Source organism: Maniola jurtina, chromosome 10 (assembly GCF_905333055.1).
Source record: "Maniola jurtina chromosome 10, ilManJurt1.1, whole genome shotgun sequence".
Taxonomy (NCBI): domain Eukaryota; kingdom Metazoa; phylum Arthropoda; class Insecta; order Lepidoptera; family Nymphalidae; genus Maniola; species Maniola jurtina.
In genome coordinates, this window is record NC_060038.1 from 2,931,226 (window position 1) to 2,944,787 (window position 13,562).

A 13,562-nucleotide genomic window follows, 5' to 3' on the forward strand; every position below is an offset into this window, starting at 1 on the left:
AATTGCTATGAAACGATTTCATGTATGAATATCTTGAAATCATAATAACTACACTTTATCTACCAAAACAGTGATAGTAACTATGTTATTATTACAATAAATATAAGAGTATAATGCACTGCCTTGTACCTTTTTACCACCGCGAAGGTTCATTAGGGGTGTTAAAAAGACTTTGTCTGATATAGGATTATCTTCAACCGAGAAATATGGACAACGGGATCGTTCCATAACCTCCGACGTTCGGGAGGTAAACCTAGAGATTTAAAGGAATTAATCGTCATCATAGGCTTCCGACAACTATACGAGGCTTATTTTACGAAAAAACTGCGGATTTAATTCATTATATTGCCGAAAAAAAGATAAATGCGTCTGATCTCTGTATACAGCTGACATGAAAGAGATGGGTCGACGCACAGTTGACGGACTCCAAGCGCCAAATCACAATCGACTATTCTAATTAAGTTTAAAGCGAAATATATTATAGAAAACACAATACGCACCTTCATCTACTCCTTAAAAGCGTTAACTTCAATCCAGATTATAGTAACGGGATAAAAATCACTGTAAACACACAATAGCACAATCTTGACAAACACCACATCAAACGTCCATTTACCGACTGCAGCGACAATCTACATTGACGGCGAATTCTAGAACTTAATTTTATTGCTTGTGCAAAAGTCGCGTTCATTTTACACAAAAAACAAAATCAGTTTTAATTTTTATTTGAATTTAAAAGAAAATAGGCTAACTAGTTAGTTAATTAAAACTTATAGCAATTAATACCACTGTAATTTTTAAAACTTACTTATTATAAAATTACGGTCAAATTGTATGAACTCTACTTTAGATGTTGATGATAGTGCGTTTAAAGGCACTTGCATATTATTTCAATTATCAATATTATGTTACAATATTACCTATGTATTGTAATGAGAATATGAAACCGCGCACGAGTAACGACTGTGTTTTAATCTCCTTTTAGATTAGGTTGATAGAATGAAAGTCTGTCTGTCTGCCTCTCTGTCTCTCTGTTATCTTTTCACAAACTATCTACCTTACCAATTTTAGTGAAATTTGGTAGAGATAGCGTAACTAGTTAGGTATATTATCACGTAGACACTTTTTCCTAGAAAATAGAAGAGCTCCCACGCAATATTAAATAAAAACCCAATTAATATACATGGTTGCAGTAGCGCAAAGTAGCGGACACAGAGTACTTTTTACATACGGGTAGCGGACATCTTTTAGCTAGGTAGAGCTTGTCTATTTTGAAATGACGCACCCCACCACCGCAATTTACACAAAGTCAACAAAATTATGTAGTGGGGCGCGTCATTTCAAAATAGACAAGCTCTACAATATACATTGGACCGCAAATAAACCGGGCCACCCGCCTTCCACTTTAGAACTTTGATTCGATTTTCTCAAAAAGTATTACAAATTATCAAAGTTATACCTACAGTAAGTTAAGTTTCATATGCGAATATTATTTATTTACTTTTTGTGGTCAATGATAAAAATATGATATTATTATTTTTTCTATAATGCAAATTACCTTAGATTAAGGAGTTCATTTATTTAGGATATTTCCTCTTACACAAGGTTAAGAAATCGACGGACTATCCTAGCCGAGTCTAGCAAGACCGCAAAAAGCAGTCTTGCTAGACTTGGCTAGGATAGCCGTACCTGTCACGGAACCCAAGTCGCGAGCCACCTCAGGTGGTGAGCAAGGCTGACTGGGATCAACCCGTTCGCAGATATGACGCTCGGGATAGTTTCAATGGACTCCACATACCACATGTCGGTAACCTCGTGAGCCAGATCAAGATACTTGCATTAATTTTTCTCCGTCTTACCTCTCACGAGGTTCTCGTCATATGAAATGGCGATGTCCATTGCCCACCAAAAACACCCTCGACTGTACCCGATCCACCACCACGATGTCAGACTTATTCGCTAGAATAGTCCTGTCCGTGATGATGGACCGGTCCCAATAGAGCTGGACACAGTCGCGCGCGTCCCGTCGCGTCCGATTATTATTATAATAATTATGAAGTTCAACGAATTCGGTAGTTGAATTTTCAAACTAGGTACATAAGTAGGTACAGAATCACCACCAGGGTCCTCTACTGGACATAGGCCTTTAAAGAGAGCTTAATTGAAGACATGTCTTATGAAGGATATAATATTTACTCGCATTGTATGAATCCAGTTCTTAGTCCACTATTATGTAGTTAATTTCATAAACAAAGCAGTTAAATTAAAATGTATGAGTTTATAAAATTTACATAGACTGACCTCATGAACCAGCGATGGAACAATAGCTATTGATATACTATCTCAATATATAAATTGTTAAGAATGTTTTAGTAAATGTTCTAATTTGTACAGAAATGGACTAGTTACCTAGGTAATACATCCCATTTAAACTTACCTGTTTTATTTAGTAAATTAAAAGCACTTAACAATCAAAAGTGATTTTTTTAGAATAATATTTTTAATAACTACTTTTTTAATTAATCGTAGTTTCCTAACTACTTAGGTAATATAAAAATGGTTGAAATTAGTAAGTTTTTATTGCACAATTCTGGGATTTGTCAACATGGATGCGCAGAAGTCATTCACCCTTGGACTAACAGCTGTTTACAAGCTTTTTCAACGATGATTCAAGCGTGCCTGAGAGGAAATTTCAAGTTTTGGTTTCCACTGTGCTGTCTTAGCTGTGTGAGTATTTTTTCTATAACACGTAGAATACTATTTTGTGTAAGTGTTTCTAAAGTTTTGTTTTGGTGTTTGTTTCATCCGATAGATGTCTACAGCTGGACATAGGTCTATCTGGTCTGTCTGCAACTCGTTTGATGTCATTTGTCAACCACGTAGAGACTAGAGTATACCAACGCTGCGCTTTTCAGTGTGAGGTCGATATTCCAGCACCTGGTGACCATACCATCTATCCGCCCTTTGAACTATGTGCGCCACACATTGCCACTTCTACTTTGCAAGCCGTTGAGCTATGTTGGTTACTCTGCTTCGCAACCCGTTGAGCTATATCAGTTACTCTAGTTTTCCTACGTCAATGTCACTACCTATGTCAGTTATTTTCGCTCTTCTATAGATATTCTCATTTCTAATAATATTTTGTGCGTTGATAGATCAGTCAGTCAGTAAGCTTTTCCTTTTATAACTACATATTATATTATATAAATTAATGTGGTATAGTGAAGAACATAGCATAGTACCTTGATAGCTATATACCTACCTACTTTGTTCTTGAGACAGTAACTAACTACCTAGCCATGAGCTATGTTACGCAGAACAAATTGAAGCTCAGCTAGGGGCTTGGCTCTATTAGAGATTTCATAAAGCTCCTTTCAAATGGACCTCTAAAAACCTATGCTGTAGCTAACCTTCAGTCTTTAAATTCGGATTTCATACTTCGTCGTAGGTACATAGAACGCACGCAACCATAGTATAGGCTGACCTTTAATATTTATCTATTCTAATAAACCAACCCATAGATTTCTTGAAACGTGACACGCAGGTCGATTATGAAAAAGCTGCATCAATCACTACTAACTACAATAATTGCTGTGATTAGCAGAATTATACATTATTTTGCTTGAACAATGCAAGCAAGTGGCGAGCAGTGAGCAGTAGCGAGAAAGTGTCGGTCAGAGACATGCTAGCACGTCTCTGGTGTCGGTGGTGTCGGCTTGTGTCGGCGGGATTGCGATCAAAATATCAAATATGTTCTATGAATGCGATCGTCATAGTACCTAGCTGTCATTTTATCGACCATTGACACTTGACGGATGTCATTCATTGACATTTGACAGTTGATGGCTTTCGTTTCGTATCTATTTTTTAATTTCACAAAATATTCGTACTTGAGCCTTGAGGAAATCTCTTGAATTTACCTCTACTGATTCAGTTAGACTTGTTAGTGGTTTATTGTGATATTCCCAAGCGGGTATACAAATCAGTGAACAAGTCGCAATCATCATACAATACACCAGAGTTCAGACTTCATCACGTTCGTCACTTCGCGATTGGTTTTCTAGCTCGACGGTTGTTATTGGCCATTTAGTGACTCAAAATACTAAAGACAGATTAACTAGTGTTCGATAAAAATATCATACGATTGGACATTGTACTTTCCTCGAGGACGCCCATGTATTTGAGAAAGTGGTTTTCCCAGAAAGGTTAAATCGTCTAAGATGGTCGAAGCAAGCAAATACTGGTTCGATAAGGCCTGCAGCGCCTGTGCATGCCACACTTTAATTCACCCTTGGACATATAAATGTAGTGATGCTACAAGTACTATGCTCATGAGTTGTATAAAAGGAAGTTATCAGTTTTATGCAATGGTTTATCTTGTAAGTTATTGTTTGACTTGTTTATAACTTTGTTAACTACTTACCTACTTATTTTTTAATTTTTATGGAGAATTGCTTCTACACTCTCCACCCTATAAGTCTACTACTACTGCTACAAGTAGGTCTCCAAGAGTAAAGCTCATGTCAGGATTGAGTAGAACAGGTAGAATAGGTACAGTTGCCTCCATGGAGCATTGGTAAGTGCTGTGGTCTTATTAGTAGGAGGTCCTGGGTTCGATTCCATCTCACCATCTCATCTTCATCTCATGAAGATTTCATGGATTTGGTTTGATCTTGATCTCATGAGAAATGTAGATTTAGATTTTTTTTTAATCCTGTGGGCACATTTTATTTTTCTGGGATAAAAAACTAACCTGTACCAGATGTTGTCTAAATCGGTTGAAAGGATGGGTTGTGAAAAGTAACAGACAGAGCACACTTTCATAATATTAGTGAGGATGTAGGTATAAAATATAATAAAAAACAACTATCAGAAAGTGATAATCTTAAGTTTTAAGTAATCAAGCATTGATAATTTTTATATTTGGTAGATTAAGACATAGCAATCTCTATGCAGATTATGATAGGACAATAAGTATGATTTTCCACTAATTAATGCTAGGGAGAAATTTTGACCATTTTGATGCCCTCCCTGGCACAGTAGTAAGAGCTGTGGTATTATTAGTGGGAGGTTCCAGGTTCGATTCCAGGCGGGGGCTTGGAATTTTATAATTTCTAAATCTCTGGTGCAGTTTGGTGTGACTTGAAAATGCTACAATTTGGAACACCCTTCCAACATCAGTTTTCTCTTCCTCTTTTAATATGGGTATGGGTACCTTCTAGTCAAGAGTGAATAGGCACAACTTCTATGCAAGCATGCTCCATCTTAGACTGCATCACTAGTCTCTAAATTAAAAAAAAAGTTGGCTTTAGTGCTGTTTAACTTTATCTTGTACAATTATCATACATTTGACATTCCAAAAAGAAGACAAAGTAACACTATACTATGTAAATACTTACAACATTTAGTAGTAAAGGGAATCAAATATATGAAATTTTAATAAATGTGTTTAACTGATGTGAAGTTTTTTACTAGTTCCCTAAGCCCTAATATATAGTTTTATTTTCAGATACAAATACTAATGAGAGGCAAAAAACTGGGCAAAAAGGAGATGATAGAACAATTCAAGCTATATTTAAAGTCTGGTATATTTGGCCTAACTGTTGGAAGTTCTTTTGTGACATTAAATTGTATATTTAGGTAAGTTTCTGTAATAGAACTCTTAATTTGCTTGTGCTTGATGATTGATGCACATAGAAACCACTGACAAGCTGGATTTAAAAATCGGTAACATATTTTTATGGTTCCGTACCTCAAAGGTAAAACAGAACCCTTATAGGATCACTTTGTTGTCTGTCTGTCTTTAAAATGTGTTTCAATTTTAACTAACCATGATAACTATACTTTTACTTTTCATGATAACTATACCAAGTGGGGTATCATATGCAAGGGCTTTACCTGTACATTCTAAAACAGATTTTTATTTATTTTTATGTATAATAGTTTTTGAGTTAGCATGCAAAATTGTGGAAAAATACCTGAGTATGGAACCCTCAGTGCGCGAGTCTGAGTCACACTTGGCAGGTTTTTTTTTAACATATAGTATAGCTCAGTATAATGTGATATACCTACCTATTGTGTCAAATCAGTGTTACTATAATGATGTGAGTTAGGAAAAATCTGTATACCATTTATTACTATTGCTAGATTAATATTATTATCTTAGGTATACATACTGTAGCTGTTGTTTTGTTTACAGGAAACTATTCTTTAGTCAATTCAATTATTACACAACAGTACTACTTCCTTGTACGGTCAGCGGGCTTGCCGTTTACTTTGAACCACCTTATAGAAGAGTTATGGTTGTCAACCTTTTCGTTAATTTGGTGAGTATAGAAGCAGTAGTTTTTAACCCCCAACCCAAAAAGAGGGGTGTTATAAGTTTGACGTGTGTATCTGTCTGTGGCATCATAGCTCCTAAACTAATGAACAGATTTTTATTTAGGTTTTTTTGTTTGAAAAGTGCCTTCATTGAGAGTATTCTTAGCTATAATCCAAGAAAATTGGTTCAGCTGTTTGAAAGTTATCAGCTCTTTTCAAGTTTCTGTAACCTTCACTTGTCGGGGGTGTTATAAATTTTTAATTTACACTTGTATATGTATTTCAGTCTAGAAGTCCAAGAAGTATATTTCAGAGCTGAAATGGAATGAACACATTATGATGTTTTGCTTTTCACAGTCTTATCTGTCTGTCTGTCCATCTTTCTATCAGTGGGCTGTATCTCGTGAACCATAATAGGTAGAGAGTTGAAATTTTCACAGAATGTGTATTTATATTGCTGCTAAAACAACAAATAATAACTATTTCAATATGGCTGCCATGAAAATTAATAAAAAGTGTTATTTCTTGTACGAAGGGTTACGGAACCCTTCGTGAGTAAGTCCGCCTCGCACTTGATTTTTTTTTATAAAGAGAGCAATCTTATTTCAGGTTTTTGAATACTGGGCACGGACATTAGATCACCAAGGTTGGCTGCGGCGGTCGATCGGTCGCGAAACTCTTATATTTATGCTCGGTAGCTCTGCCCTGTTCTACCTTATGCGATTGGAAAGAGAGAACAGCCAACGGACGCCTTTGTTCTGGTAAGGGTTTTTTATTGTTAGACCTAAATCCACGCGACTTCTTGCGCGTGGATTTAGGTAGTAGACTTTCGATTTTCCGGGATAAAAAGTAGCCTAGATATGTCACTATTTTGTAAAAGTTTGTTTGAATAAAAATGTATTCTCTAGAGTCTAGGTCCTCTACTATATCCATGCAAGTAATCACGCCAATCCGTTGCTCCATTGCGGCGTGATTGAAGGACAAACCACTACCTACTACTACACATACTTATAACTTTGGATACTTACTATGATTCGTTTAAAAAACCCAAAAAACACCTTTGCTATTTTCAAGGTCCAAACACACTCACGCTGTGCTGCGCGACCCGCGAAATATAGTTTATATTTTTTATTTTTTTATAAAGAATATTAGCAATGCTAAATGACTAATATTCCCCTTTCCTCTCCAACTAAGCGTGAGGCTTGTGCTAGGAGTAGGTACGACTGTTTGGTTTATATGAGTTGGTCTGGGTTCTTATTCTAAGGAGTTTGTAGAGTAAGGCTCTGCCACCGTCGCCTAGTGCAGCGTAAATGCTTTCGGGCCTTTAAGCTTGCACTTCTGTGGACATTCCTCCCCAATGTTTTAATTGTATGTTTAGGTTCTTTACACCTCCAAGAGTATCGAAAGAAATTGGAGAGCCAGTGAAAGGTATTGAGGGCAAAAGTCCGGCGTGCCCTCATAAAGGACCTTGCATGAACTACATTTTTAGGGTAAGTTGAATGGCTATTTGTACTGCCACTATTTTACTTCTTGTTAGTCCGTATCTCAAGAGAAAAAAAACGGGCCAAATGCGAGTCAGACTCGCGCACCGAGGTTTCCGTACTCGGTATTTTTCCCGACATTTTGCACCATTAATCAAAAACTCATGCATAAAAATAAATAAAAATCTGTTTAATGTATAGGTAAAGCCCTGTCATATTATGGCCCCCCACTTGATATAGTTATCTTACTTTGAAAATTGAATATACTAAAATTATAGTTCATGAACATTTTTTTTTTTTTGTGATGTAACTACAAATTCACAGTTTTCGGATTTTTTCCTTTAGGTTTGCAGTAAGACCTGCCAAATTTCATGATTCTAGGTCAACAGGAAGTAAAATTTCTTGACAGACACAACAGACAGACAGACAGACAGACAAAAAGTGACATGCTTTTTTCCTTTTGATGCGCAGAACCCCAAAAATCAATGTTATGCTTGAACATGCGTTCCTAAAGTAATATTTTGTGCATATTATGTATTTTAATTTTGACATGAAATGACAAATAATGTTGGAATACTTTTCTCATATTATATATTTTACGGATGAACTGCAAAATATGTATTGTGATTTGAGACAGATATTATGACCTAGTTACCATAAGTGCCTAGTATGAATAAATAATTTTACAATAATACAATATTAATTGGTATGAAAGGATATTTTGGCTTCGATATTTAGGGTCGTACCCAAAGGGTGCCGATGGGGCACTATTACTAAGCCCCGCTATCTGTCTGTTAGCAGTCTGTATCTCATGAACTGTAATAGGTAGAGTTGTCAGAGTATGTATTTCTATTGCCTATAAGTATGTATAACTCAGTTACAATAACAAAATATTTCAATACGTAGAAGATTAGCAAATAGGACAAACAAAACGTCACAAGGAGTCACAGGGACTTACAATAAGGATAATAATATATAATTAATTAGTTAATGATTGTGTGACTATTATATTATTCTGTCACAAATTATTATTTAATTATTGTTGAGGATATATTTTTAAGTTCATAAGAAAAAAAAATATTGAGTATGCCTCTAGCAATAAGGATAATTCGCATATTTTAAAGTGGTAATTTTGTGGATTTTCCGTAGTTAATCATTACCCCATATAGGTAGGTACCCATGGCTCACTAAGGATTTAGATTTTACACAAAGGCCGTTTATTTTAAGGAACTTGATGATCAAGTAATTTAAAATGTTTTCCAACTCCGGTTTACAATGCATCATGTCTGGAGTTAACCCTGATTGATATTTTTTTCATTTGAAAATATGTATATATTCGTTCCTATGTCAACCGATTTTGATAATAATATCACTGGGTACATACAATTCTTAAAAAATCAAAATGGCGGGTTTATGCGCTTTAATGTGCGGGCTGAAAAAGATGCAATACAAACCACAGCTAGTTAGGGTTTTGAACACTTGAAATTAGTTATTTTTGTTATGGGAATGGCGGAGGCAGATCGTTCCAACATTTGTTGATTGTTTTTTAAAATATAATTACCTATTAAGCTTTGATAGCCTAGTGGTTAGAACGTCCGCCTCCTTATCAGATCCCGGGCACGCACCACTAACTTTTCAGTTATGCGCGTGTTAAGCAATTAAAATCACTTGCTTTAACGGTAAAGGAGAACATCGTGAGGAAACATGCATGCCTGAGAGTTCTCCATGTTCTCAAAGGTGTGTGAAGTCTGCCAATCCGCTTTGGGCCAGCGTGGCAGACTATGGCCTAAACCCTTCTCATTCTGAGAGGAGACCCGTACTCAGTAGTGGGGCGGAAATGGGTTGATCATGATGATGAATTACCTATTTATAAGAACATCTTTTGTTTCCAGGGTGCGGCTCAGCTATTCGGCGTAGGTTGCCTGATGACTATACTGCGGACCATCATACCGAGGATCCTTACGCCGACGAAAGCACTGAAGTCATTGAAGCCGTCGCATCTCAAACTTGGCTTGTTCTTCGGTGGCTACATTGGAATTTATAGGGTAGGTTTTTGTACCTACTGGTTAACAAAATTACACCTTTCCACACTTAATACATTTTTTAAGAAATCTCATATTTACACATAATATCAGAAATATGTAGTCTGAGATTTTTATCCAGTTTCCACCAATGGTTAGATAGGCTTGTTTTGCGAGGAGGTTTAGTTATATCACTACATATTATAAATTAAAGTCCTCCGCTGCACTGAGTTCATGTTTTATCAGGCTAAATTCATTTTATATTTTCATACAATTTTCAGCAGCAGAAAGAGGTATTATCTTAGAAAGTGAAAGGCTTTAAGTAATGGTAGTCACCAAAAAATATATTTAATAAAAACAGACACTAACAAGCGCTTTTTTAAAAGTAAAAAAAAGTAGAAAATTAATAATTATGCTGCCTTGTTCAGTATTTGCTTGTTTCCTCTTTACAATTTAATTTTTGTCCGCGGGGGTTTCTCATTTATATATTCATTCATATATTTTGTTTGACAATAACCAGTCGGTAAACTAGTTTCTTAGACAATAATCATGAAAGTAAATACGTAGCTAAGAAGAATAGTATATTTACGTAACGTGACATTTAACCTTAATTGTTACAAAGTAGGTACAAAGTCAAACGTTGTAGGATTAAAGAAGATTAAAGCTATACAACCATGTCTATAATCCTATTTAGAATCAAAGAGGAAAAACGTACAATCAAGGTATAAAAGGGAAATAAATACCAAACTATTCTTTTTCAGCTAATAGTATGTCTGCTGTGCCGTAAGAATGGCAGAGATAGTGCACTATATGCATTGCCCGCGGGCTTCCTCGCCGGCATAGCGTTCAGAGCGTCGCCTTCAACGCCCATCGCGTTGGCACCCGTCACTTCCACATTACAGGTATAAACCATCATTTTGAAAATGATTTCAACACACACATACACACACACACACGCACTCACGTACGCACGCACGCACGCATGCATGCACGTATACGTGCACTACACACCACACATACCTACTTAAGCTGAGCGGTTTACCTATTGGAGTCGCTGTACTACAGACTGTACAAGGCAACATTATATTTTTATTTTATAATGCCTAAAATTATGTAATGTGCCAATTATGTATATATATTAAGTTAATTATTGTGAACTAAGAAAAATCTTGATCAGAGGCAAGTTGTCTCCAATTTTTCTTTCTATCTTTCATCTTAATGACGTATGAATGTTAAAACCCGCTTAACTTATTTCCAGATCCTTTTCTCGTGGCTATACCAAAACGGGACAATACCCGATAGCTGGCCGTTAGTGGAACTCCTGTACTGCATATGCCAAGGCATATTGTTCCATGCACGAGTCATGCACGAGGATGTATGCCCGCGATACATTGTCAATCTCATGCACACCGTCACTAGTAACAAGTAAGGATAATACTTTTTCTATAGCTTTAATGCATAATTACAACATGAGTTTACAGACGTCAGAAGGTATATATACGTGAAACGTACACAACAGAGATAGTCACTAAGATGACTTATTAACATTGCTTGGTGTCGATCCTGATGTTTTTCTTCTCTCAACTAAATTTAGAGTAATCTGCATCTTTTTCTTTTTCATATTATTTAAAAAGAAAAAAGACTTGATGCACTCTACATAAGCTCACGACCGGCACCTAGTCACGAGGTTTGACAGTTCTAAATTAAATTAGGTTTGTCTGCCCTTTTCTTATTACATTTGTAAGAAAAAGATGCATACTCTAAAACTTAGTTGCGCTCAGAGTCAGTACCATCATATCCTTACCTATACCTTAATACCTTAATATCACAATTAGGAGTATTATATTATTTGTCGCGCCGTCAGGCAACTACATTACTTACTTTAACATTTTCTGATTAAAGTAGATAACTTTTACATCCCAAGTCCCTTTCGGCTGTCAAAATAAAGTTGAAGCGATACTGTTTCTGTCAGATTTTGTACATGACTAAAACTTGCTATTCTTGAATCGTTTATGTTTTTTTTCCAGAGCTGACGAAATCCAACACGCCTTTATACAGAAAATTCAGAGGTATAAAGATTTTCATCCCTAAATTCGTTTTGACATTATTTTCAAAAGAAATACGCATTAATATATTATTGTTGTAAGTGTATGATTTAGGCGCAGTCTGTGATTTTTAGTTAAAACGCATGCTTATTTTAACAGGTTTTATTTCACATTGGTGTGTTTCCACCTTCGATATACCTTTTTTAAACTAAAAAGATTTAAAGAAAAAGAATTTTACAAAAATAACTACTTTATGCATGTGTTTGTTGCTGGTCGTTTGACTGATCAAATTAAATAATTTATTTTAGGCACATTTAAATATTATTAAGACCCTCTATTATTATTTTTTAATTAGTGTAATACACGAGTAGTTTACTATTTAAATGTTTTCGTCTTCCAATTCTTCTTCTGAGAATATGGAAGTTCTATTGCTTTCTATGCGATAAATTATGTTGGCATATCGAGCACATCATCCTTGAGTGGCCGTACTAAAGTCGCGAATTTCTAGCAACAACTTAGACCCCGTTCACACGGCATTAACACCACATGTTTGTTTGCAGCGTTGAATCTTACCGACTACGTAGTGGCGCATACGCAGAATACAGAACCGTTCACAAGGTTAAAACAACGTACGTTTTTGCAGTACAAATAACATGCGAATGGTTCTATACTCAATGTATGCGCCCCCACGTATTTGGTAAGATTTATCCTAAAAAATACGTGTCGTGCAAATGCCATATGAACGTATTCACAGTGTTAAAGCACTGATTTTAAACGACGGAAAGTGAAGTTTAATAACTCCTTTTTAGATGTCTACGATGCTATAAAATATAGATAAGGCTAGTTGATAAAGTTTCACATTTCGTGTACACATACTTATCAGATATCACTATTGATACGTAAGACTTAGGCTGAAATCTATAAAGCGCACTTTGACTTTGCTCTGACTTAAGATTGAGTTAAAACGAGACAGATTTATGTGAGAGATATAGCTCTGTCTCGTTTTAACTCTGTCTTAAGTCTAAGCAAAGGCAGAACACGCTCTATAGGTCTCACCCTTAGTCTACCATTATAATGGAATAATTGCCAAAAGGATGTATGTGCTCGAAACGTTGACTGCACATTTCGGACAAGATTATTTGTAAGAAAGGAAGAAAATATTCATCAATGGTGTCACAGACAACATACTTATACAAATGTACCTTTTTTTTTCGACTCCATCCAGAACGGATGTAGAGTGTAATGCCCTGCATCATATTATGTGCAATAATGTTCATATTTCTTTTTTTTTGTCAATGTGATAGGAAAAACGTCGCTTTTGAGTTGTTATAAGTTATAACTTACACATCGCGTGCTACGTTATAATTATACTGAATGAAGGTACTCAAAGAGTTGTTAGTTAAGTTGCTTGAGAGATGAAATTAAATATAAGTAAGTAAGTATGACCTTGATGGTTTGTTATTAATGGGCTTTTTGTATAGAATAACTTTATCATTTCTATAGACAATATTATTATCCTTCTTTACAAAAGTTTGCATTTAAATAATTATGTTCTGCGTGCCTTGAACATGTTATAATGGGTGCTATTGTCAAATTGAGTCTGTCAAGAAAGGATGTATAAGGTCTAATTGAGTGAACAGTGCATTAAAATGATTTGCGCTCGAACTTTTAGTTAATCTGTACCCCTAAGACGA

The 13,562-nt window shown here is 35.6% G+C and overlaps 2 protein-coding genes across 5 annotated transcripts in view; one reads left to right on the top strand and one right to left on the bottom strand.

Annotated features, from left to right (window-relative positions):
• Positions 1-622, bottom strand: part of LOC123869194 (CCR4-NOT transcription complex subunit 6) — a 318,277-nt gene extending 317,655 nt beyond the window's left edge. For all 3 annotated transcript variants that reach the window (XM_045911999.1, XM_045911998.1, XM_045911997.1), the window contains exon 1: positions 501-622. The gene's annotated coding sequence lies outside the window, so the exon portion shown is untranslated. The remainder of the gene's footprint in view (positions 1-500) is intronic.
• A 1,772-nt stretch (positions 623-2,394) lies between these two features.
• LOC123869203 (transmembrane protein 135-like) lies at positions 2,395-12,572 on the top strand. 2 transcript variants are annotated; one of them, XM_045912015.1, is made up of 9 exons: positions 2,395-2,727; positions 5,510-5,640; positions 6,200-6,326; positions 6,931-7,082; positions 7,700-7,811; positions 9,695-9,847; positions 10,585-10,725; positions 11,082-11,248; positions 11,851-12,572. In XM_045912015.1, exons 1-9 carry the CDS (start codon positions 2,557-2,559, stop codon positions 11,912-11,914), a joined length of 1,218 nt encoding a protein of 405 aa, XP_045767971.1. In that variant the 5' UTR covers positions 2,395-2,556; the 3' UTR covers positions 11,915-12,572. The 2 variants fall into 2 exon arrangements, with proteins under 2 accessions (XP_045767971.1, XP_045767973.1); XM_045912017.1 differs by lacking the exon at positions 2,395-2,727 and adding an exon at positions 3,825-4,379.
• The last annotated feature ends 990 nt before the right edge of the window (positions 12,573-13,562 follow it).

Coding starts and splice junctions, on each gene's coding strand:
- LOC123869203 (XM_045912015.1), top strand. CDS start 2,557: ATGGTTGAAATTAGTAAGTTTTTATTGCACAATTCTGGGATTTGTCAA. Junction 2,728..5,509: donor CACTGTGCTGTCTTAGCTGT/GTGAGTATTTTT, acceptor TTTTATTTTCAG/ATACAAATACTAATGAGAGG. Junction 5,641..6,199: donor ACATTAAATTGTATATTTAG/GTAAGTTTCTGT, acceptor TTTTGTTTACAG/GAAACTATTCTTTAGTCAAT.